General features: G+C 45.3%; 1 protein-coding gene across 1 annotated transcript in view; it reads right to left on the bottom strand.

Annotated features, from left to right (window-relative positions):
* LOC133366729 (N-acetyllactosaminide beta-1,3-N-acetylglucosaminyltransferase 4-like) overlaps nucleotides 1-24,758 on the bottom strand; it is a 38,473-nt gene that overhangs the window by 3,365 nt on the left and 10,350 nt on the right. Inside the window, exon 2 of the mRNA XM_061590170.1 lies at nucleotides 1,313-1,863. Coding sequence (XP_061446154.1) covers nucleotides 1,313-1,863 — 551 coding nt within the window. The remainder of the gene's footprint in view (nucleotides 1-1,312; nucleotides 1,864-24,758) is intronic.

Raw genomic sequence — 24,758 nt, forward strand, 5'->3', positions numbered from 1 at the left:
CAAGATTGTGTGTTGATAATCGTGCACCGATCTCCCCACATAAAACAAATTCACGCACAGGCATCTTCCAAGCAAAGCAAACCAAAAGTCCCATGGTGAGTGGTGAATGGCGATGGGGGCAGGACTGTGAAATCCGGAAGCCCCTAGTCATGGACTGGCACATGGGCAGTGGATGGACCCACTGTTAAAGACCTTATCTTGGAAGACAGTCTTACTCAGCTATGAGTGATCGCCAATGAATGAATGAAGCTTCAGCAAGGGGCTGGCCTCTTGTGCCTTCAGACAAATGGATGTGGTCTGTTTTGTGGGAGAGGGCGTGGCAAGCAGGGTAGTGGCTGAAAAGGAGTCAGCGAAGAGGGACCAATGTGTGGGGCTTGCCATGTCTCTAGAGAAGGCTCTGCTGGAGAGGTAGGCCTAGTGGACAGGGGCTCCAAAGGGAAGCATTCGGAGAAGAGAAAGCAGCTTGCCTCAAGGCTTGGATTCAAATGTCATCTTTGAGACAAACTGAACTGGGTGCTTGTTGGACGAGCGGTTGTGACTTCTGCTCCTGCCCGACCCACCCTCAATAGCATTGTAAGGACCGTGGAGAAAATGTAGTTTCAGTTAATTTTATTTTTATTTTTAAATGTTCAAGGCCTCGAATGCAGAATGTTTAGGTATCAATGTTAGAAATATCTATTCTAGTCACTGAAATTACAACCACTTTGGGGAATCCTTTTGGTCCAGTGCCCCAGATCCTTGGCTGTCTCCACCTCTAAGGGGACAACTTTTAACAGGTGGGCAGGACAGCCCAACTGCTAGTCACTTCACATCATTATCATAGCAAATGGTTGCCAGGTGGGTCACCTCCCAAGTGCCCAGCAGCCATCTGGTTGCCAGGAGCTTGGGAACTGCAAGGCAAGGGGCTTTGCCAGCCCTTTGTCAGGGCCTCCCAAGCACCAAGCTCAGGGCTGGCAAAGCTGTTTTCTGCAGAGACCAGCGGTGCAAGCAAGTTCCATACAGGAAACTCAATCACACAGCTGATCCATCTGCTCATCTACCTGGCCCACACCTGACTTTGACATCAGTTGTGGGGCTGGTGAGTATGATTGGGGGGAAACTGCCATGTAGGCCAAACTGAGACCCATGCTAGTCTTCTATCATCCACCATGTGGACCTGTTGTCTTGAGGGAAATTCCGCTGAGGTAAAAGAGGGTGAGTGCATGCACACAGAGAGAGAGAAAGAGTTGTCTCCGTCCCATTGTCTAGGAGGTCCTCCTCCCTCCACCTGCCCCTGGCAATTGTTCATGCGCTCGCCCAGCCCACGTTTTACCTTTGAAGATGTAGGCCGCTGTCTGGCAGTTGTTGTGGAGCCACTGGAGAAAGCAGCGTTCCTTGAGGGACAGGTTGTGATGCGACTCTGCAAAGTCCCACATCAAGACATCCCGGAATTCGTGGCTCTCCCGATGCACCAGGCTGGCATGACTCTCGTCGGAGGTCGTGGCCATCAGGAAAATGGGCTGGAGCTGGAAGCCCCCCACCTCCCTCCGGTGGGCCCAGGTGCGGCGCAGGACGGCCCTCCTCTGGCTTGATGTTGGGTGGGACTTGACTGCCAAGAGGAGGAGCGGTGTGCCCTGGGCCCCCTGGCACCAGCTCTCCTGGGAAATCACTTCTCTGCATTGGTAGCGCTGCAGATGCGGGAAGAGGGCGTTGTAGACACTGAGGTCGAGGTGGAAGGTGCAAGCACCCAATATCAGGGGGATGGATCTGCGATAGAGGAAAAAGTGTTGCCAACGGTTGAAGCTAGTATACAGAATAACGGCGATGAGAACCGCTGCCAGGACCCAAAGCTTGTGACTCCTTCCGAGTGTCAGGTGCAGAAGCCTGTGTGGACCCAAAGGAACACCTGTTAGCCTGCGAGAGGTAACCCTCAAATCAGCAAGAGAGATCCTGCATTTATGATTAAACCAAGAATAGCTCTGACTTGGGCATCGGGTCGGATATGCTCAGTTTATAATTTTATTTATTTATTTATTTGTTAAATTTCTATACCGCCCGACTAGCATAGCTCTCTGGGCGGTGTACAACAGAGAAATAATACAACAAAGAAATATAAATATACACAGTATATAAGTAGCCAAACAATAATAATAAACAACAAACTAATGAAAACATCTCAATAAATATACAATTAAGCAATCCCCACACACTTCACAACAGTGTTTAACAAAAATATGCTGTAGTCCAAATAACAGCAAAAATGAATCTCCAAAATTAAATCTTGACCCCCAAAACAACTAAAAAACAACTAACCCCAGTAGTCTATAGACATCCCGAGCAGCAGGTTCACGCACACATACACACACACGGTCTCTGGCCCCTTCAGCAGTTGCTGCTTTTGCAGCTGGAGAGAGACAGGGCCCCGCCCTTCCAGGCCAGGTGGAAATCAGCCAGAAATGCAGGGAGCAGGTCTTGCAGAAACTCACACAGGTAGATGGTCTCTGGCCCCTTCAGCAGTTGCTGCTTTTGCAGCTGGAGAGAGACAGGGCCCCGCCCTTCCAGGCCAGGTGGAAATCAGCCAGAAATGCAGGGAGCAGGTCTTGCAGAAACTCACACAGGTAGATGGTCTCTGGCCCCTTCAGCAGTTGCTGCTTTTGTAGCTGGAGAGAGACAGGGCCCCGCCCTTCCAGGCCAGGTGGAAATCAGCCAGAAATGCAGGGAGCAGGTCTTGCAGAAACTCACACAGGTAGATGGTCTCTGGCCTCTTCAGCAGTTGCTGCTTTTGTAGCTGGAGAGGGACAGGGCCCCGCCCTTCCAGGCCAGGTGGAAATCAGCCAGAAATGCAGGGAGCAGGTCTTGCAGAAACTCACACAGGTAGATGGTCTCTGGCCCCTTCAGCAGTTGCTGCTTTTGTAGCTGGAGAGAGACAGGGCCCCGCCCTTCCAGGCCAGGTGGAAATCAGCCAGAAATGCAGGGAGCAGGTCTTGCAGAAACTCACACAGGTAGATGGTCTCTGGCCCCTTCAGCAGTTGCTGCTTTTGCAGCTGGAGAGAGACAGGACCCCGCCCTTCCAGGCCAGGTGGAAATCAGCCAGAAATGCAGGGAGCAGGTCTTGCAGAAACTCACACAGGTAGATGGTCTCTGGCCCCTTCAGCAGTTGCTGCTTTTGCAGCTGGAGAGAGACAGGGCCCCACCCTTCCAGGCCAGGTGGAAATCAGCCAGAAATGCAGGGAGCAGGTCTTGCAGAAACTCACACAGGTAGATGGTCTCTGGCCCCTTCAGCAGTTGCTGCTTTTGTAGCTGGAGAGGAACAGGGCCCCACCCCTCCAGGCCAGGTGGAAATTAGCCAGAAATGCAGGGAGCAGGTCTTGCAGAAACTCACACAGGTAGATGCATAGTGACAAAATCGGAGCATGGGAATTCTGGCATTCTTGTAAGTTTGAAATAGTTACTTTTGGCCAACCTGGAACAACATTGCACTCTGCAGCTTAAAAGGATTCCGGCTGTCACAGTTACTCTTCTTACAACCACAGTAGCAGAGGTTATTGTTAAACATTGACAGGACTGTGGTCTGCACCTCAGGAGAAGCTAAGTAAGTTATCAGAACCAAGAGATGAGGTGTTTAAACCAGGTGTGTATGTGGGTCCTTTGCCCCCGCCCCAAATGTTGCTGAACTACACTTCCCATAATTGCTGGCCATTGGGCATGCTGGCTGAGGCTGATGGCAACTGTAGCTGAGCAAGACCTGCAGGGCCAAAGCCCCCGCCCCCCGTTTAAAAGCACACCTGATTAAACATTTGTCAGCTGCTGCCCTGAGTGATCCGGCAGGACCAGTTGCAGTCTTTTTTCTGAGGAGGGGGACTTTAAGAAAGTACTCCGTCTGCGCACACACACACACACCCCTTGGGCATCTTCCTATGCTGATGCCCCCCATGGCGTTAGGGTAGAGCTAAGGAGGTCTGAGCCACTACATCAAATTTCCCATGATGTCTTGGAGTGCTGGATGAGGTATCACTCCAGAGGATTGTGGGAAATGTAAAGTGGCACCTGGGGGGGGGGTGTCCTCAAAGATGACCAAAGGTGCTGGGTGCAGATGCTGACTCTGGATATGCACACACGAATCTAAGACCATACTTTTTTTTTAATGTGTTAAAAGTGAACAATAACCTAATTGGAAAAAGGCAGGATCTTTTGTGATCTTTTTTCCCTATGGGATACGAAGAACTAGGAAGCAAATAGACTAGGATAAATAAGAGCTATAAGGAAGGGGAAATGGAAATGGACTGCCTTCAAGTCAATCCCCACTTATTGCTACCCTCTGAATAGGGATTTCATGGTAAGCGGTGTTCAGAGGGGGTTTCCCATTGCCTCCCTCTGAGGCTAGTCCTCCCCAGCTGGCGAGGGCCTGCTCAGCTTGCCACAGCTGCACAAGCCAGCTCCTTCCTTGTCCGCAACTGCCAGCTGGGGGGCAACTGGGCTCCTTGGGACTCTGCAGCTTGCCCACGGCTGCACAGGTGGCAGGGCATGTCACCCCTGAGCCACTCACGACCCACTCTAGCTCCACGAGCTAGAGGGAGCCCCAGCTGACGAAGCGTCAAGGCGAGTTAAGCAGCAGAGCGAAAAGAGGGTAAGTAGCTCCCATTTATTCCATTATTTAATTGAAGTAAAACAGCTCAGAGCAATAAGTAATAAGGGCAGCCCAAGGTCACCCTGAGCTAGGAGCCAAATCCTGAAAGAACCTATATCTTAGGAGACAGATCCTAGGAGAAAGAAGCCCACAGAAAGCTAGTTTTCAACACCACCCTAGCAGGAAAGCTTCAGGGGACACTGTAAACAAGGCTAAATTCCAGTCGGAGAGAAGGGGGAAAAGGAAACTCCACCGACACATACAGGGAGAGAGTCAGCTCAGTCCTTGCTAAAAAGGGCAGCTTCAGCCTTCCTGAAACACAACCACAAGCTCTGTTTCCCTAGGTTAAAGAAAGGTCAGGCTGTTCTAGGTGGGAAAACAACAAACACAAAAGACTTGCCTGGAAGGCGCAGCCCCTTGATTAGATTAAAAGCAGCCAAAAGCTTAAACAGCCCCGCCCCTCGCTCAGGAAGGAAGGAAGCCTGAGAGAATACTAAAGAGTTAAGCCCCAGCTGATAGCCATCAGCCTCAAGTAACACATCATTGGCTGGCAGCAGTAGCTGGGAGGAACCAGCCACACATATAAAGTCAGAGCACCCTAGCGAGGGAGCCTGCTCCACGAGCTAGAGGGAGCCCCAGCTGAGGAAGCGTCAAGGCCCCAGCTGACAAAGCGTCAAGGCGAGTTAAGCAGCAGAGCGAAAAGAGGGTAAGTAGCTCCCATTTATTCCATTATTTAATTGAAGTAAAACAGCTCAGAGCAATAAGTAATAAGGGCAGCCCAAGGTCACCCTGAGCTAGGAGCCAAATCCTGAAAGAACCTATGTCTTAGGAGACAGATCCTAGGAGAAGGAAGCCCATAGAAAGCTAGTTTTCAACACCACCCTAGCAGGAAAACTTCAGGGGACACTGTAAACAAGGCTAAATTCCAGTCGGAGAGAAGGGGGAAAAGGAAACTCCACCGACACATACAGGGAGAGAGTCAGCTCAGTCCTTGCTAAAAAGGGCAGCTTCAGCCTTCCTGAAACACAACCACAAGCTCTGTTTCCCTAGGTTAAAGAAAGGTCAGGCTGTTCTAGGTGGGAAAACAACAAACACAAAAGACTTGCCTGGAAGGCGCAGCCCCTTGCTGAGATTAAAAGCAGCCAAAAGGTTAAACAGCCCCGCCCCTCGCTCAGGAAGGAAGCCTGTCTTCCTGCCTTCAAAGGAAGGAAGCCTGAGAGAATCCTAAAGAGTTAAGCCCCAGCTGATAGTTGAGCCATCAGCCTCAAGTAACACATCACTGGCTGGCAGCAGTAGCTGGGAGGAACCAGCCACACATATAAAGTCAGAGCACCCTAGCGAGGGAGCCTGCTCCATGAGCTAGAGGGAGCCCCAGCTAACAAAGCATCAAGGCGAGTTAAGTAGCAGAGCGAGTTCGGCAGCAGGGCGAGGAGGCCAGGGCCCCCCACTCTGCCCGTCTGTTCCCTGACCTCAACTAAACCGCAGTCTCCAACCCATTGACGTAATAAACCTTAAACAAAACTATGCAGGTAAAAAGCCAGCAGGGGTGTGGGGGCTTTCCAGTGTTTTGCACTGCCTGCAGCATGTACGACTATCTGCCTGTTGGACAGAAGTCGTGGGTGTGCTCTCGGTGCAATGAGCTCCTGGCTCTCCGGGAACGACTTCATTTCCTTGAGGCCAAGGTGGCGGACCTGGAAAAGCTGAGAGAGGCAGAGAGGTGTGTGGAGGAGGCCTTCAGGGACGTTATAGCTGTGTCCCACTCCAACGATGATAGCTCTCCTGCTATCATGGAGAACGATGGTCTCGGGGAAGGAGAGCATCCAGCTGAGGAAGAGGGAAACGATCCCTTAGAAGGGACCCATTCCTTGGGGGATGAGCAGCTATCCTCTCGTGCCGAGGATATATCTCCAGGGGCTGGAGGGATCCTTGTAGGATGCTGAAAGCCAGGACCTCCAAGGTGGCTTTCTCTGAAATGCTACCGGTTCCACGCGCAGGACCAGCCAGACAGGCCCAGCTTTGCAGTCTCAATGCGTGGATGAGACGATGGTGTCGGGTGGAAGGGTTTGGATTTGTTAGGCACTGGGGAACATTTTGGGACAAGCCGGGCCTGTACAAAAGGGACGGGCTCCACTTGAACCAGAATGGAACCAGACTGCTGGCACTTAAAATTAAAAAGGTAGCAGAGCAGCTTTTAAACTGACTGAGGGGGGAAACCCGACAGGAGCTGAGAAAGGTCCGGTTCGGAATAAACCTCCCCCCTGGGATAAAGACCAAAGAAATGATGAAATTTTAAAAGGGGTAGGCCTAGAAGTAGGCATTGTGAGAGCAGGGGCACAGGATATAAATTCAGAAGAGCAAAATTACCACAGGCCAAACCACAAGTGCCAAAGACACTTGAAGAGAGACACTGCTTACACGTGCCTGTACGCTAATGCTAGGAGCCTCCGAACCAAGATGGGAGAACTGGAGTGCTTGGTCTTAGAGAAGAGCATTGATATAGTGAGCATAACGGAGACCTGGTGGAATGGAGAAAACCAGTGGGATACGGTTATCCCTGGATATAAACTATATCGGAAGGACAGGGAAGGACGTATTGGTGGCGGAGTCGCTCTATACGTGAAAGAAGGCATTGAATCCAGCAAGCTCGAAACCCCAAAAGAGGCAGACTCCTCCACAGAATCGTTGTGGGTGGTGATACCATGCCCCAGGAGGGACTTAATACTGGGAACGATCTATCGTCCCCCTGATCAAAATGCTCAGGGAGACCTTGAGATGAGATATGAAATTGAGGAAGCATCCAAACTAGGAAATGTGGTAGTAATGGGTGACTTCAACTACCCGGACATAGACTGGCTGCATATGTGTTCCAGTCATGACAAAGAAGCAAAGTTTCTAGATATTCTAAATGACTATTCCCTAGATCAGTTGGTCATGGAACCGACCAGAGGGACGGCAACCCTGGACTTAATCCTCAGTGGGGACCGGGACCTGGTGCGAGATGTAAGTGTTGTTGAACTGATTGGGAGCAGTGACCACAGTGCTATTAAATTAAACATACATGTAACTGGCCAATTGCCAAGAAAATCCAACATGGTCACATTTGACTTCAAAAGAGGAAACTTCACAAAAATGAGGGGATTGGTAAAAAGAAAGCTGAAAAACAAAGTCCAGAGGGTCACATCACTCGAAAATGCTTGGAAGTTGTTTAAAAACACTATATTAGAAGCTCAACTGGAGTGCATACCGCAGACCAGAAAAGGTACCGCCAGGGCCAAGAAGATGCCAGCATGGTTAACGAGCAAAGTCAAGGAAGCTCTTAGAGGCAAAAAGTCTTCCTTCAGAAAATGGAAGTCTTGTCCGAATGAAGAAAATAAAAAAGAACACAAACTCTGGCAAAAGAAATGCAAGAAGACAATAAGGGATGCTAAAAAAGAATTTGAGGAGCACATTGCTAAGAACATAAAAACCAACAACAAAAAATTCTATAAATACATTCAAAGCAGGAGACCATCTAGGGAGACAATTGGACCCTTGGATGATAAGGGAGTCAAAGGTGTACTAAAGAACAATAAGGAGATTGCAGAGAAGCTAAATGAATTCTTTGCATCTGTCTTCACAGTGGAAGATATAGGGCAGATCCCTGAACCTGAACTAACATTTGCAGGAAGGGATTCTGAGGAACTAAGACAAATAGTGGTAACGAGAGAGGAAGTTCTAAGCTTAATGGACAATATAAAAACTGACAAATCACCGGGCCCGGATGGCATCCACCCGAGAGTTCTCAAAGAACTCAAAGGTGAAATTGCTGATCTGCTAACTAAAATATGTAACTTGTTCCTCGGGTCCTCTTCCGTGCCTGAGGACTGGAAAGTGGCAAATGTAACGCCAGTCTTCAAAAAGGGATCCAGAGGGGATCCCGGAAATTACAGGCCAGCTAGCTTAACTTCTGTCCCTGGAAAACTGGTAGAAAGTATTATTAAAGCTAGATTAACCAAGCACATAGAAGAACAAGTCTTGCTGAAGCAGAGCCAGCATGGCTTCTGCAAGGGAAAGTCCTGTCTCAGTAACCTATTAGAATTCTTTGAGAGTGTCAACAAGCATATAGATAGAGGTGATCCAGTGGACATAGTGTACTTAGACTTTCAAAAAGCGTTTGACAAGGTACCTCACCAAAGGCTTCTGAGGAAGCTTAGCAGTCATGGAATAAGAGGAGAGGTCCTCTTGTGGATAAGGAATTGGTTAAGAAGCAGAAAGCAGAGAGTAGGAATCAACGGACAGTTCTCCCAATGGAGGGCTGTAGAAAGTGGAGTCCCTCAAGGATCGGTATTGGGACCTGTACTTTTCAACTTGCTCATTAATGACCTAGAATTAGGAGTGAGCAGTGAAGTGGCCAAGTTTGCTGACGACACTAAATTGTTCAGGGTTGTTAAAACAAAAAGGGATTGCGAAGAGCTCCAAAAAGATCTCTCCAAACTGAGTGAATGGGCGGAAGTATGGCAAATGCAATTCAATATAAAGAAGTGTAAAATTATGCATATTGGAGCAAAAAATCTTAATTTCACATATACGCTCATGGGGTCTGAACTGGCGGTGACCGACCAGGAGAGAGACCTCGGGGTTGGAGTGGACAGCACGATGAAAATGTCGACCCAGTGTGCGGCAGCTGTGAAAAAGGCAAATTCCATGCTAGCAATAATTAGGAAAGGTATTGAAAATAAAACAGCCGATATCATAATGCCGTTGTATAAATCTATGGTGCGGCCGCATTTGGAATACTGTGTACAGTTCTGGTCGCCTCATCTCAGAAAGGATATTCTAGAGTTGGAAAAGGTTCAGAAGAGGGCAACCAGAATGATCAAGGGGATGGAGCGACTCCCTTACGAGGAAAGGTTGCAGCATTTGGGGCTTTTTAGTTTAGAGAAAAGGCGGGTCAGAGGAGACATGATAGAAGTGTATAAAATTATGCATGGCATTGAGAAAGTGGATAGAGAAAAGTTCTTCTCCCTCTCTCATAATACTAGAACTCGTGGACATTCAAAGAAGCTGAATGTTGGAAGATTCAGGACAGACAAAAGGAAGTACTTCTTTACTCAGCGCATAGTTAAACTATGGAATTTGCTCCCACAAGATGCAGTAATGGACACCAGCTTGGATGGCTTTAAAAGAAGATTAGACAAATTCATGGAGGACAGGGCTATCAATGGCTACTAGCCATGATGGCTGTGCTCTGCCACCCTAGTCAGAGGCAGCATGCTTCTGAAAACCAGTTGCCGGAAGCCTCAGGAGGGGAGAGTGTTCTTGCACTCGGGTCCTGCTTGCGGGTTTCCCCCAGGCACCTGGTTGGCCACTGTGAAAACAGGATGCTGGACTAGATGGGCCACTGGCCTGATCCAGCAGGCTCTTCTTATGTTCTTATGTTCTCACTGTGTGTGGGATCTTTAGCTGGCCCTTTACACTCAGGAGACACGAGCGGGGATTTGAACTCACAGACTCTGGACTCCCAGCAAGTGAAGTGGGTCAGGGACCTTTGTCTCCACTTGCTCTAGATTAGATGTATAAAAATTAATAAGGCATTTTTGCTCATTTAAATAATGCATACATTTGAACTACTGATTCACATAGTTTCTATGAGATCAGTTTATAACTTTATAGAAATTTAAATATTATTATATTTAAATAAATATTAATATACTTTCCTCTTTCAACAAGCCTTTTAAGTTGAGACCTATCCCAGTCTGCGTCTGTGTTAGAATTGCTTGTTAATATGGTTTTTTTAATAATATGTTTTTAACCCTTTTTTTAAAGATGTTTTTAAAGCTTTTTTTAATGTTTTTTGTTATGCAAGTGAAATACTTTATTGCTTCTAGCCGTAGGCCATTGCAAAATATACTATACAGATATAAAACATCATTTTAAAACAACATTTTGGGCAGATAAAACATATCACAGTTATTCAGGGTTTATCATTATTAGATTTGACAAAATAAGCTCTAATGTGCTTTGCTGCCAGCACAAAATTTGCGACCGCTAGGGTAACCTCTTTGTAATTGTCAGCCAATAAATCTGCTATTAAGTTATCAGGGTTAAGAGCCTCCCTGGGCTTTATAAACGGGTCTAAGAATTTGCGTCTCGGCACTTTGTAAAGTGAGCAATTCAGTAAATAATTAGTAAGATCCTCTATCGCCCCTTTTCCACATATACAGAGACGTTGGGATTTCGGGACACCCCTATATTGGCCTTCTAAAACTGCTGTAGTCATTGTCTGAAACCTCAATTCAGTAAAAGCTCTACGTTTCGTAGAAGAAAGTAAAATGGTAAAATAGGGAGCAATAACATGATTAGTTTTAAAGAGAGGGAACCAATGCGAATACAGGGACATCGCTATGTGGATCCTATCATGGGCCTCATCCTGGTTAAGGACCCAGTTTCGTAGCTCCCTAGGGGAGAAGATTTTTAAGTTGCTGGCTGTAAGGTTATAGTGCTCAATTAAGGTCATAGTTAATTGAGCCCAACCACCTTTCTGTAGTTGTTCCTCCCAGCAACCTTTGAGGACAGATAAGTTATCAAGCAGAAGACTTTTCCTCGCAAACCTTAAAGCTGCCAAGTCAATTTTGGCAGACAATGAGTGGATACCCAGTTCGAACCTTACATGGGCAGAAGGGGTACCCCGCGGTAGGCCCAAGAGGAGTTTCAGGAAGGAATTTTGAAGGGGCTCCAAAAATGATTTAAGAGAGGAACCCCACAATTCGGACCCGTAAAGTAATTTAGATAAGACTTTGGCAACATAGATTTTCAACATTGGCGCAATCATTTGACCTCCTCGAGTATAGAAGAATTTTTTTAATTGGCCAAGTATTCTAGAGGTAGTGAGTTTAGTGACTTCTAATTGTGATTTCCATGAAAGTGTGGAGGAAAAATTTATACCAAGATATTTATATGACTGGACTTGTTCTAAGGGTATTCCGTTCAACGTCCAAAGACTTTTGGCCCTCCAAGGATTTCCACAGACCATAATTTTAGATTTTGAATGATTAATCCGCAGGTGATTTGCTTTACAATATCCTTCTAAACTTACAAGCATTGTTTTTAAGCCAATTTTGTTTAAAGAAAAAAGTACCAAATCGTCAGCATATAATAAAACTGAAATTTTGTCTAGTCCAACAGAGGGGGGGGAACTTAAGAGAGGACATGGTTGGAATTATATGATTTATAAAAAAATTAAAAAAGAAGGGAGCCATTATGCAGCCCTGTTTCACACCTTTTGAGGATGGAATAGTACGGGAAAGGGCCCCATTTCTGCCTAAACGTACTCTTAAAAGGTTTGATTGGTGGAGAGATTTAATGAGCCACCCCAATCTTTTATCGACATTAGATTGGGCTAGTTTGTGCCTTAAGAGCTCTCTATCCACCGAGTCAAACGCAGCCGCAAAATCTATAAACGCAACATAAAGCGACAAACATGGACTTTTAATGGCCTTATTTATAAGATGATGTAGGATGAATGCTTGGTCTAGTGTGCTCCTTCCCTTTCTGAATCCTGCCTGTTCTTGATGTATAATCGAGTTCTTTATATCCCATTCCTCCAATTTATTTAGTAAAAAACAGGCATAAAGTTTAGCAGAAATATTGAGGAGACTGATAGGCCTATAATTACTAGGCTCAGCTGGATCACCTTTCTTATGGATAGGGATAATTATACTGGTACGCCAGCCTTATGGATAATCTCCTGTGCTATTAATGTGGGTGAAGAGAGGGGCTAATAGTGGAGTCCACCATGAAATTTCCTCCAGGAAAATCTCTGAGGGCAGCATGTCTTCTCCTGGAGCTTTATTTGTACGGAGCGTCAATATCAAGTCGCCAATCTCGGAGCAGCTAACTGGTGGCCAATGGGGCATGTTAGGGCACCTTGTTGAGGGGGAAGGAGGGGCTGATGACACTGCACCGAAAATGTTAGTGAAATGTGCAACCCAGGTTTCAGGTAGAATCGGAGGGATAGAATCTGGATCGGACTGAGCAAGGCCTCCCTGAACAAGTTTCCAAAAGACATCATCCTTTCTCAGTTGGAATGCCTGGTCCAACTCTCTCCAGTTATTAACATAAAAATTTTGTTTTTTTTTCCTTTAGGAGTTTTTTATAAGCTCTCTTCAGTAGCAATAAATGGTGAGTAGTTTCATTTGAGTAATTGCGGCGCATGAATTTAATATGTGATGATAACTCTCTCCTCTTGACTCTGCATTCCCGGTCAAACCAGGAATTGGGACCTCTATTTGATCTTACAGGAGTAACAGAGGATACCTGACATTTAAGAGCTGAGGCCACTTTCTCAAATATTCCCAGGATGTCCTCAGGGTCAGTAATAGCCTGATTACGTAACTCTGTTAATAGAGGTGATTCTAAGCACTGTTTTACAGAGGCTGCTGTGTCAATTGACCACTTAATGCGCCTTAAGCCTGTAAAATTATCTAAAATGGGTCTAGAGACACAAGGGAAGATGTTTAGGCTAGGCGCTCTTATATGTAGACAAAGGGGAAGATGGTCACTATCAGCTCTATTTATTATCACCATGTCTTTGACCGGCGGGAGTAAGAAAGGGGTACCTACGAAATAGTCAACCACACTGGCTCCCCCAGATGATATAAAGGTGTAAAAACCATGGGAGGAGTCAAGAAAGGTTCCATTAAAAGAAATTAACTGATGACCAATCATTAGTCTAGGTAGGACTAAGAAATTAAGGTTGATATAGTTATGAGAATGCTCAGTGTAAATTTAATAAAACATATAAAAAATACAATAAAAAGGAATATAAAAGGTATAACATACAAAAGTCAAACAATGACAAACATGATACTATGATTTTCAAAAGTATATAACTAAAACAGTATACATCATGAAGAATGTATCTGACGTGTACAAATTTTGTTCAAATGGTCCGTTTCTTTTATAGAGAAAAGAGAAATATATTTTTTGTTAAAAAAGTCCAGCCATCTTCATCATGAAGATTAGTATCAAGCTACAGTGTTTAAAGAAGTGAATGTCATATTTCTTTGGATATCGTTATATTCAATTTTTGTTGAAGTCATATTAGCATTTCCTTGGGTTATCGCATTATATTCAATTTCTGTTGAAAGTCATATCAGTAGCCATTGAAAAAGACAACTGTCGAAACGCGTCTGGCTGGACTTTTTTAACAAAAAATATATTTAGAGGTTGCTAAAGATGATAAAAAAAGTTTAAAAAGTGAATCACAGAGCTAAAAGAAAACACAGCTTACCGGAAGTTGAGTTACCAGAAGTTCCGAGTATGTCGTTTTTTGTTATGCTTTAATGTATTTTAAGGTCAATTTTTATGTTTTAAAGTGTTTTTAGCATTTCTGCTTGCCGCCCTGGGCTCCTGTTGGGAGGAAGGGTGGGATATAAATCAAATAATTAACAAATAAAATAAATAAATATAACACTTCTTCAGATTAGATTCTTGTATTTGTGAGTCGAGTATTTGTAATAATTCATGGGTATTAGGTTGAATCTTTTGGATGCTTTTCTAGGTTTGGATATATGACTAATTTATCAGGTGAATCTATGACATATTTATGGTGTTTTGTATATTTTGTGAGATTAAATATTTTTAACAAATATCCTAGACAGAGTCACTGCTGTTCTTTTTAGACTATTTAGTTGTAGAATGGATTACTGGTTAATGCACTCCTTGTCCCTACTTGAGTTGGCTATGTGTTGACACAAACATGATGAAATTTGGCCAAATTGTAGAGTATTTTATTTCCATAATTTCTTGTGCCTGAAACATTGCCCCCTCCCCTCTTACAAATTTTATGGTATTCATGTAGGTGTCTTCCCTCTTTCCCTTATGTCGCTCACTGAAAAACTTGTTAAACATTTTCAGTTGTTGAACATGTTTGCAACTTGCACAATGGGAAAATTAAGCCTAGGAGGCTCATGTTAACCATTTCCATGCCATTCGCAGGAGGAGTGTAGTTGTAAGCATTTTAATTCTCTTCATCTGAAGTTAAAAACATTTTTAGAACGTATGTTATGTGAGCTCATGTGTGTACAATTTAACTCTATGATTGTTATAACCAGCAGGGCAAATCCAGAGAGTAAGTAAAATTTTATTTCAGTCACTACACAGACATAAAAAATAAATCAAAATCATATAAAATAAGGGCTGCATAAAATATTACAATCAGTACAGGCTTCCTATATAAAATCATTTATAATCGATTTCCAGCATACAATGGCAGCGGCACAGAAGTTAGCGACTCTTGCTGTAACCTGTGGTTTCATGTCTGCCAATAAACACGTAAGGTAAAACGCAGAGGACTTACCCAGAATGCGCTGTAAAATTGGAGTGAAAAAGGATAATGAAGCTCCCTATAAAAAGTGCAATACAACGTGACCCACAGTTTCCACTTCTCCCATTCCACCTGGGCAGACCTGTTCATGGTGGGGGACCCTTCTGTCCCTTCCATCCAGGAGGGCAGACGGCAGGACATTGGACCCAGCTGCTGTGAACGCTCCTCTACATTTAGGGATATTTAGATTAGTCAAGTAGCAGATGAGCACTAATGCTCTCCCGTTGTCTCTGAACTTGGGGTGCCTGACAGCAAGACGCAAATGATTTTGTAATTCTATATCCCAGATTCACTGCTGGATAGTAGCTTTTGCTTTTACATATGCAAGAGGAAGAGGAGCACAGGGAGTAAATCCCAGATTTTGCCATTTCTCAAACAGAGCGCTTTTCCATCTTGACTGGTACACATCAATTAATGTCAGTGCCCACAGGAGAGAAAATCACCTTCAGCCTAAAGTGAATCCTGAGAATCCATGCACGGGCTTCGATAGAAATTAGCCCCACTTCTAAACTAAGCAACACGTTGGGCACACACCTCAGAACTCTAAGTACAGTGTTCAGAAACTTAGTCTGTGTGACTTCAAAAGAGGAAAAATTATCATATGCACATAACTGAGCACCATATAGCATCTTTGATATAGACTTCGCTATGAATACCTGAAAGGCTGAAGTAGCATATTAAGAACATAAGAACATAAGAAGAGCCTGCTGGATCAGGCCAGTGGCCCATCTAGTCCAGCATCCTGTTCTCACAGTGGCCAACCAGGTGCCTGGGGGAAGCCCGCAAGCAGGACCCGAGTGCAAGAACACTCTCCCCTCCTGAGGCTTCCGGCAACTGGTTTTCAGAAGCATGCTGCCTCTTACTAGGGTGGCAGAGCACAGCCATCATGGCTAGTAGCCATTGATAGCCCTGTCCTCCATGAATTTGTCTAATCTTCTTTTAAAGCCATCCAAGCTGGTGGCCATTACTGCATCTTGTGGGAGAAAATTCCATAGTTTAACTATGCGCTGAGTAAAGAAGTACTTCCTTTTGTCTGTCCTGAATCTTCCAACATTCAGCTTCTTTGAATGTCCACAAGTTCTAGTATTATGAGAGAGGGAGAAAAACTTTTCTCTATCCACTTTCTCAATGCCATGCATAATTTTCATCGTGCTGTCCACTACAACCCCGAGGTCTCTCTCCTGGTCGGTCACCGCCAGTTCAGACCCCATGAGCGTATATGTGAAATTCAGATTTTTTGCTCCAATATGCATAATTTTACACTTGTTTATATTGAATTGCATTTGCCATTTTTCCGCCCATTCACTCAGTTTGGAGAGGTCTTTTTGGAGCTCTTTGCAATCCCTTTTTGTTTTAACAACCCTGAACAATTTAGTGTCGTCAGCAAACTTGGCCACTTCACTGCTCACTCCTAATTCTAGGTCATTAATGAACAAGTTGAAAAGTACAGGTCCCAATACCGATCCTTGAGGGACTCCACTTTCTACAGCCCTCCATTGGGAGAACTGTCCGTTTATTCCTACTCTCTGCTTTCTGCTTCTTAACCAATTCCTTATCCACAAGAGGACCTCTCCTCTTATTCCATGACTGCTAAGCTTCCTCAGAAGCCTTTGGTGAGGTACCTTGTCAAACGCTTTTTGAAAGTCTAAGTACACTATGTCCACTGGATCACCTCTATCTATATGCTTGTTGACACTCTCAAAGAATTCTAATAGGTTACTGAGACAGGACTTTCCCTTGCAGAAGCCATGCTGGCTCTGCTTCAGCAAGGCTTGTTCTTCTATGTGCTTGGTTAATCTAGCTTTAATAATACTTTCTACCAGTTTTCCAGGGACAGAAGTTAAGCTAACTGGCCTGTAATTTCCGGGATCCCCTCTGGATCCCTTTTTGAAGACTGGCGTTACATTTGCCACTTTCCAGTCCTCAGGCACGGAGGAGGACCCAAGGAACAAGTTACATATTTTAGTTAGCAGATCAGCAATTTCACCTTTGAGTTCTTTGAGAACTCTCGGGTGGATGCCATCCGGGCCCGGTGATTTGTCAGTTTTTATATTGTCCATTAAGCTTAGAACTTCCTCTCTCGTTACCACTATTTGTCTTAGTTCCTCAGAATCCCTTCCTGCAAATGTTAGTTCAGGTTCAGGGATCTGCCCTATATCTTCCACTGTGAAGACAGATGCAAAGAATTCATTTAGCTTCTCTGCAATCTCCTTATCGTTCTTTAGTACACCTTTGACTCCCTTATCATCCAAGGGTCCAATTGTCTCCCTAGATGGTCTCCTGCTTTGAATGTATTTATAGAATTTTTTGTTGTTGGTTTTTATGTTCTTAGCAATGTGCTCCTCAAATTCTTTTTTAGCATCCCTTATTGTCTTCTTGCATTTCTTTTGCCAGAGTTTGTGTTCTTTTTTATTTTCTTCATTCGGACAAGACTTCCATTTTCTGAAGGAAGACTTTTTGCCTCTAAGAGCTTCCTTGACTTTGCTCGTTAACCATGCTGGCATCTTCTTGGCCCTGGCGGTACCTTTTCTGATCGGCGGTATGCACTCCAGTTGAGCTTCTAATATAGTGTTTTTAAACAACTTCCAAGCATTTTCGAGTGATGTGACCCTCTGCACTTTGTTTTTCAGCTTTCTTTTTACCAATCCCCTCATTTTTGTGAAGTTTCCTCTTTTGAAGTCAAATGTGACCGTGTTGGATTTTCTTGGCAATTGGCCAGTTACATGTATGTTTAATTTAATAGCACTGTGGTCACTGCTCCCAATCGGTTCAACGACACTTACATCTCGCACCAGGTCCCGGTCCCCACTGAGGATTAAGTCCAGGGTTGCCGTCCCTCTGGTCGGTTCCATGACCAACTGATCTAGGGAATAGTCATTTAGAATATCTAGAAACTTTGCTTCTTTGTCATGACTGGAACACATATGCAGCCAGTCTATGTCTGGGTAGTTGAAGTCACCCATTACTACCACATTTCCTAGTTTGGATGCTTCCTCAATTTCATATCTCATCTCAAGGTCTCCCTGAGCATTTTGATCAGGGGGACGATAGATCGTTCCCAGTATTAAGTCCCTCCTGAGGCACGGTATCACCACCCACAACGATTCTGTGGAGGAGTCTGCCTCTTTTGGGGTTTCGAGCTTGCTGGATTCAATGCCTTCTTTCACGTATAGAGCGACTCCACCACCAATACGTCCTTCCCTGTCCTTCCGATATAGTTTATATCCAGGGATAACCGTATCCCACTGGTTTTCTCCATTCCACCAGGTCTCGGTTATGCTCACTATATCAATGCTCTTCTCTAAGACCAAGCACTCCAGTTCTCCCATCTTGGTTCGGAGGCTCCTAGCATTAGCGTACAGGCACTTGTAAGCAGTGTCTCTCTTCAAGTGTCTTTGGCACTTGTGGTTAGGCCTGTGGTAATTTTGCTCTTCTGAATTTATATGCTGTGCCCCTGCTCTCACAATGCCTACTTCTAGGCCTACCCCTTTTAAAATTTCATCATTTCTTTGGTCTTTATCCCAGGGGGGAGGTTTATTCCGAACCGGACCTTTCTCAGCTCCTGTCGGGTTTCCCCCCTCAGTCAGTTTAAAAGCTGCTCTGCTACCTTTTTAATTTTAAGTGCCAGCAGTCTGGTTCCATTCTGGTTCAAGTGGAGCCCGTCCCTTTTGTACAGGCCCGGCTTGTCCCAAAATGTTCCCCAGTGCCTAACAAATCCGAACCCTTCCACCCGACACCATCGTCTCATCCACGCATTGAGACTGCGAAGCTGGGCCTGTCTGGCTGGTCCTGCGCGTGGAACCGGTAGCATTTCAGAGAAAGCCACCTTGGAGGTCCTGGCTTTCAGCATCCTACCTAGCAACCTAAATTTTGCTTCCAGGACCTCACGGCTGCATTTCCCCATGTTGTTGGTGCCAACGTGCACCATGACCACTGACTCCTTCCCAGCACTGTGTACCAAACTATCTAAACGACGGGCGATATCCGCAACCTTCGCACCAGGCAGGCAAAACACCTTGCGGTCTACACGCCCATCACACACCCCACTGTCTATGTTCCTAATGATCGAATCACCCACTACAAGGATCCCTCCACCCCCTGGAGATATATCCTCGGCACGAGAGGATAGCTGCTCATCCCCCAAGGAATGGGTCCCTTCTAAGGGATCGTTTACCTCTTCCTCAGCTGGATGCTCTCCTTCCCCGAGACCATCGTTCTCCATGATAGCAGGAGAGCTATCATCGTTGGAGTGGGACACAGCTATAACGTCCCTGAAGGCCTCCTCCACACACCTCTCTGCCTCTCTCAGCTTTTCCAGGTCCGCCACCTTGGCCTCAAGGAAATGAAGTCGTTCCCGGAGAGCCAGGAGCTCATTGCACCGAGAGCACACCCACGACTTCTGTCCAACAGGCAGATAGTCGTACATGCTGCAGGCGGTGCAAAACACTGGAAAGCCCCCACACCCCTGCTGGCTTCTTACCTGCATAGTTTTGTTTAAGGTTTATTACGTCAATGGGTTGGAGACTGCGGTTTAGCTGAGGTCAGGGAACAGACGGGCAGAGTGGGGGGCCCTGGCTTCCTTGCCCTGCTGCCGAACTCGCTCTGCTGCTTAACTCGCCTTGACGCTTCGTCAGCTGGGGCTCCCTCTAGCTCGTGGAGCAGGCTCCCTCGCTAGGGTGCTCTGACTTTATATGTGTGGCTGGTTCCTCCCAGCTACTGCTGCCAGCCAATGATGTGTTACTTGAGGCTGATGGCTCAACTATCAGCTGGGGCTTAACTCTTTAGGATTCTCTCAGGCTTCCTTCCTTTGAAGGCAGGAAGACAGGCTTCCTTCCTGAGGGAGGGGTGGGGCTGTTTAAGCTTTTGGCTGCTTTTAATCTCAGCAAGGGGCTGCGCCTTCCAGGCAAGTCTTTTGTGTTTGTTGTTTTCCCACCTAGAACAGCCTGACCTTTCTTTAACCTAGGGAAACAGAGCTTGTGGTTGTGTTTCAGGAAGGCTGAAGCTGCCCTTTTTAGCAAGGACTGAGCTGACTCTCTCCCTGTATGTGTCGGTGGAGTTTCCTTTTCCCCCTTCTCTCCGACTGGAATTTAGCCTTGTTTACAGTGTCCCCTGAAGTATTGCCCCCTCCTTGTGTAGAAAAAGCAACGCAGAGCCTTTACACTCCTCTGAGCATTCCCAATAGCATTTATAATTGTGCTCTCAATGCCCAGTGCATGGAAGGTTACACCCAGATAAGTGCAAGATGCAACTTGTTCAGGAAGACAGCTGTTAATCTGCCATTTATACTTTGACCTCTTAGTTAGTGAAGACTAATACCTTGGACTTAACGTAATTAATCACCAGACATTCCTCTTTGCAATAAGATTCCAAAGCTTTTAAAAGGTGTCTTAGACTTATACTTGTCAAGGAAAGATGCACCGCATCATCAGAATATAGGAGAATTCACAGGGATCTATTTGCCAATCTCCGTGGATGGGAGTTAACTTCCGCTAAGCTTTTAACTAAGGAGCTGATGTAAAAATCAAACAAGAAGGCAGCAAGTATACACCTTTGTTTAACTCCATTAAAAGTTAGAATAGAGTCAGATAAATGGCCAGCACAATTGCAACTAATCCGCAGACGAGTATTTTCATATAGTTTGCAAATAAGTGTTAAGCGTCTATCAATGTTGGTATCCACAAATTTTCCCCATAGTCTGCCCCTCTGAATTAAATCAAAAGCTGGTTTGAAATCGATGAAAGCTGCATAGAGAGCTCCCTCCTTGGGTAATGCATATTTCCCAGCAAGATGTTGGAGGACAAGGGCCTGATCTATAGTAGATCACCCTGGCCTGAAACCAGCCTGTCTTCTAGTACATTTTCTTGTTCCAGCCAATTTAATAACTTCTCATGTAAGTGGCTAGCATATAGTTTACTGATAATACTTAACAGGCTGATGGGTCTGTAGTCTGCAGGGTCTGATCTTCTCCTTTCTTTGTATATTGGGATGATACTAGTAAGCCCTCAATCCTCTGGGATGCATGCTTTCATGGGCTTGGTTTATTGCACTCAGATAAGGTTTTAATGTGTTTATTGTCCTTCATTAACAGAAAAAGTGATCCTTCATTTGGTAGATTGCTATCTTTTTGGCGCCTTTTGAAGACTTTCCTCTTTCAACAAGCCTTTTAAGTTGAGACCTATCCCAGTCTGCATCTGTGTTGGAATTGCTTTTAATATGTTTTTTAATAATATGCTTTTAACTCTTTTTTAAAAGATGTTTTTAAAGCTTTTTTAAAAATGTTTTTAATGGTTGTTTTGTTTTAATGTATTTTAAGGTCTTTTTATGATATTTTAGAGTGTTTTTAGCATTTCTGTTTGCCGCCTTGGGCTCCTGCTGGGAGGAAGGGCGGGATATAGACTATCATTATTATTATTATTACTATTATTATTATCATTATTATCATCATCATCGATAGAACTCCTGAGTTATCTTGTTCTGAATGCGGGACTCCTCCTTGTTTACTTTTCCCCTCAGTAACTTCTCTTAGCAAAAATTCATCCAACTGTTTATCCTTATCCTTTTCAGGCGGCTACTTTCTCCTGGGTCACCACGGTTTCACTGTGGGCAGCTGTAGTGCCAAGTTTATAGTGGAAAATCCTCTTTGAAATTATCTTGCATTTAAAATCCACAGGTCAATCTAGGATTAAATTCAGCGCATAAAGGGGTTCCACTTCCACCTCTTTGTCTCTATTTATGAAGAACTGTGCAACTTTTGTCTGACCTCTCTGCCTGCTTTCACAGGTGGGTGGAATCCCCAGAACTCTGTGTGCTTTTCTACCAAACACCATTTATTTACACAGCAAAATACTTGATGGAGCAGATTAAACACTTGGGAGAGTGGATTTCCTGGTCTAGGCACAAATTGAACAAATACTCTCAGTCTTTGTGTGCGCCTATTTAAATCCTCGACCTTAACACAGCGTAGTTGCTGGTTTTGACCTATAAAGCCTTATACGGCTTAGGTCCAGGCTATCTGTTAGACCGTGTCTCCCTCTATGAACCTGTCCGGATTTTAAGATCATCCGGTGAGGCCCTCCTTACTATTCCATCTTTCTCGCAAGTTCTTCTTGCTGAGACACAGAATAGGGCCTTTTCGATGGCTGCCCCTAGATTGTGGAATTCCCTCCCTAGCGAGGTTCGGTTGGCTTCCTCGCTATCATCCTTTCGCGCCCAGGTGAAGACTGTTTTATTTAGGAGGGCTTTTAACTGAAAATGTTATAGTTTTAATCTATTTTGATTTAATCTATTTTTAATTGTTTTTAACGTGTATATTGGTTGTTCTGATTGTTTATTGTTTTAATTTATTTATTTTATTTTATTTTATTTTATTTATATACCGCCCTAAGCCTGAGGGCTCTCTGGGCGGTGTACATAACAATAAAACAATCAGAAAATATATAAATACAATAATACAATGGAATCAAATCAAACAAACATAAACAAAAATCAAAGCAGCAGCGAAATACATCAATAAATATTAATAGTACACATTAAAATGCCTGGGAATATAAAAAGGTTTTCACCTGGCGCCGAAAAGATAGCAGCGTCGGCGCCAGGCACACCTCATCGGAAAGGCCATTCCACAGTTCGGGGGCCACAACCGAAAAGGCCCTATTTCTAGTCACCACCCTCCGAGCTTCTCGATGGGATGGTACTCGGAGGAGGGCCTTAGATGTTGAGCGCAGTGTACGGGTAGTTTCATATTGGGAGAGGCGCTCCACCAGGTATTGTGGTCCCATGCCGTGTAAGGCTTTATAGGTCAAAACCAGCACTTTGAATTTAGCCCGGAAACAAAAAGGAAGCCAGTGCAGACGGGCCAGAACAGGTGTTATATGAGCGGACCTTCTGGTCCGCGTCAACAATCTGGCCGCTGCATTCTGGACTAACTGTAGTTTCCGAACTGTCTTCAAGGGCAGCCCAACGTAGAGCGCATTGCAGTAGTCCAATCTAGAAGTTACCAGAGCATGAACGACTGAGGCGAGGTCGTCACTGTCCAGATAGGGACGTAGCTGGGCTACCAATCGAAGATGGTAGAAAGCATTCCGTGCCACTGAGGCTACCTGAGCCTCAACAGACAGGGAAGGGTCGAAAAGAACTCCCAAGCTACGAACCTGTTCTTTCAAGGGGAGTGTAACCCCATCCAGAACAGGGTGAACATCCACCATCTGGGCAGAGAAGGCACTCACTAACAGCGTCTCAGTCTTGTCTGGATTGAGCTTCAGTCTGTTAGCTCCCATCCAATCCATTATCGCGGCCAGGCAACGGTTTAGTACGTTAACAGCCTCACCTGAGGAAGATGAAAAGGAGAAATAAAGTTGCGTGTCATCAGCGTACTGATGACAACACACTCCAAAACTCCTGATGACCGCACCCAGCGGCTTCATATAGATGTTAAAAAGCATGGGGGACAGTACCGATCCCTGTGGGACTCCACAATGGAGAGTCCAGGGTGTCGAGCAGTGTTCCCCAAGCACTATCTTCTGTTGACGACCCACCAAGTAGGAGCGGAGCCAGTGCCAAGCACTACCCCCAACTCCCAACTCCGTGAGCCTTCCCAGAAGGATACCATGGTCGATGGTATCAAAAGCAGCTGAGAGATCAAGGAGAATCAACAGGGTCACACTCCCCCTGTCCCTCTCCCGACAAAGGTAATCGTACAGGGCGACCAAGGCTGTTTCGGTACCAAACCCAGGCCGAAAACCGGATTGAAACGGATCGAGATAATCAGTGTCATCCAAGAGCCCCTGGAGCTGGCCAGCCACCACCCGTTCCAGAACCTTGCCCAGGAACGGAACATTCGCCACAGGTCTATAGTTGTTCAAGTTATCTGGGTCCAAGGAGGGTTTCTTCAGGAGCGGTCTCACTACCGCCGCTTTTAGGCAGTCAGGGACCACTCCCTCTCGCAAAGAGGCATTGATTACCTCCTTGGCCCAGCCGGCGGTTCCGGTCCTGCCAGCTTTCACCAGCCAAGAGGGGCAAGGATCCAGCACAGACGTGGTCGCCCGCACCAGTCCAAGGATCTTGTCAACATCCTCAAGCTGCACCAACTGAAACTCATCCAATAAATGAGGACAAGACCGTGATCTGGATGCTTCATTGAATCCAACTGCTATAATATTGGAGTCTAAGTTCCAACTGCTATAATATTGGAGCCGCCCTGAGTTCCTCGGAAGAAGGGTGGGGTATAAGTATCTTAAATAAATAAATAAATAGCAGTCCGTGCTTGTCTTTACCGCTGGAGTTGCATGTTATATCAGAGCCACTTATCTCGTCTTATCAGCATTCTGTCCTCCCTGTTTTTCAACACTCCTTCTGTCTTTTAATACGTTTTGTTTAATCTCCTGCCCAGCACAGGATGTTAAATAATGGAGAAAGTAATAAAGGCCAATAGTTACGGAGCTGCAAACACAGTCCTGTTAACGTGGCACCCATCTTCCCAGCACTCAGTTCAGAGAGAGAACACTCATTTGTGTTCAGGGCTGGAGTTCTTTGGCTGGCCTTAAACACACACCAACATCCTATCTATGGGTCCAGCTTAAGTTGCAAAATGTGCTGATAAACTTAAGAAGAGAACCCACCATGTCCGCATTTGGAAGAATGCAAAAGAGGTTTACAATGCCAGCAAACACTATTTGCTGTGTCCTTTGCCTCCTGTCTGCCTTCAACTGGTTCCCCAAATGTCTCCAGGAGACCACCTCTCCTTTCTTCAGATCCCACCTTTTCTATGAAGCCTCACTGCAGTCGTTA

The sequence above is a fragment of the Rhineura floridana genome, chromosome 11 (assembly GCF_030035675.1).
Source record: "Rhineura floridana isolate rRhiFlo1 chromosome 11, rRhiFlo1.hap2, whole genome shotgun sequence".
NCBI lineage: Eukaryota > Metazoa > Chordata > Lepidosauria > Squamata > Rhineuridae > Rhineura > Rhineura floridana.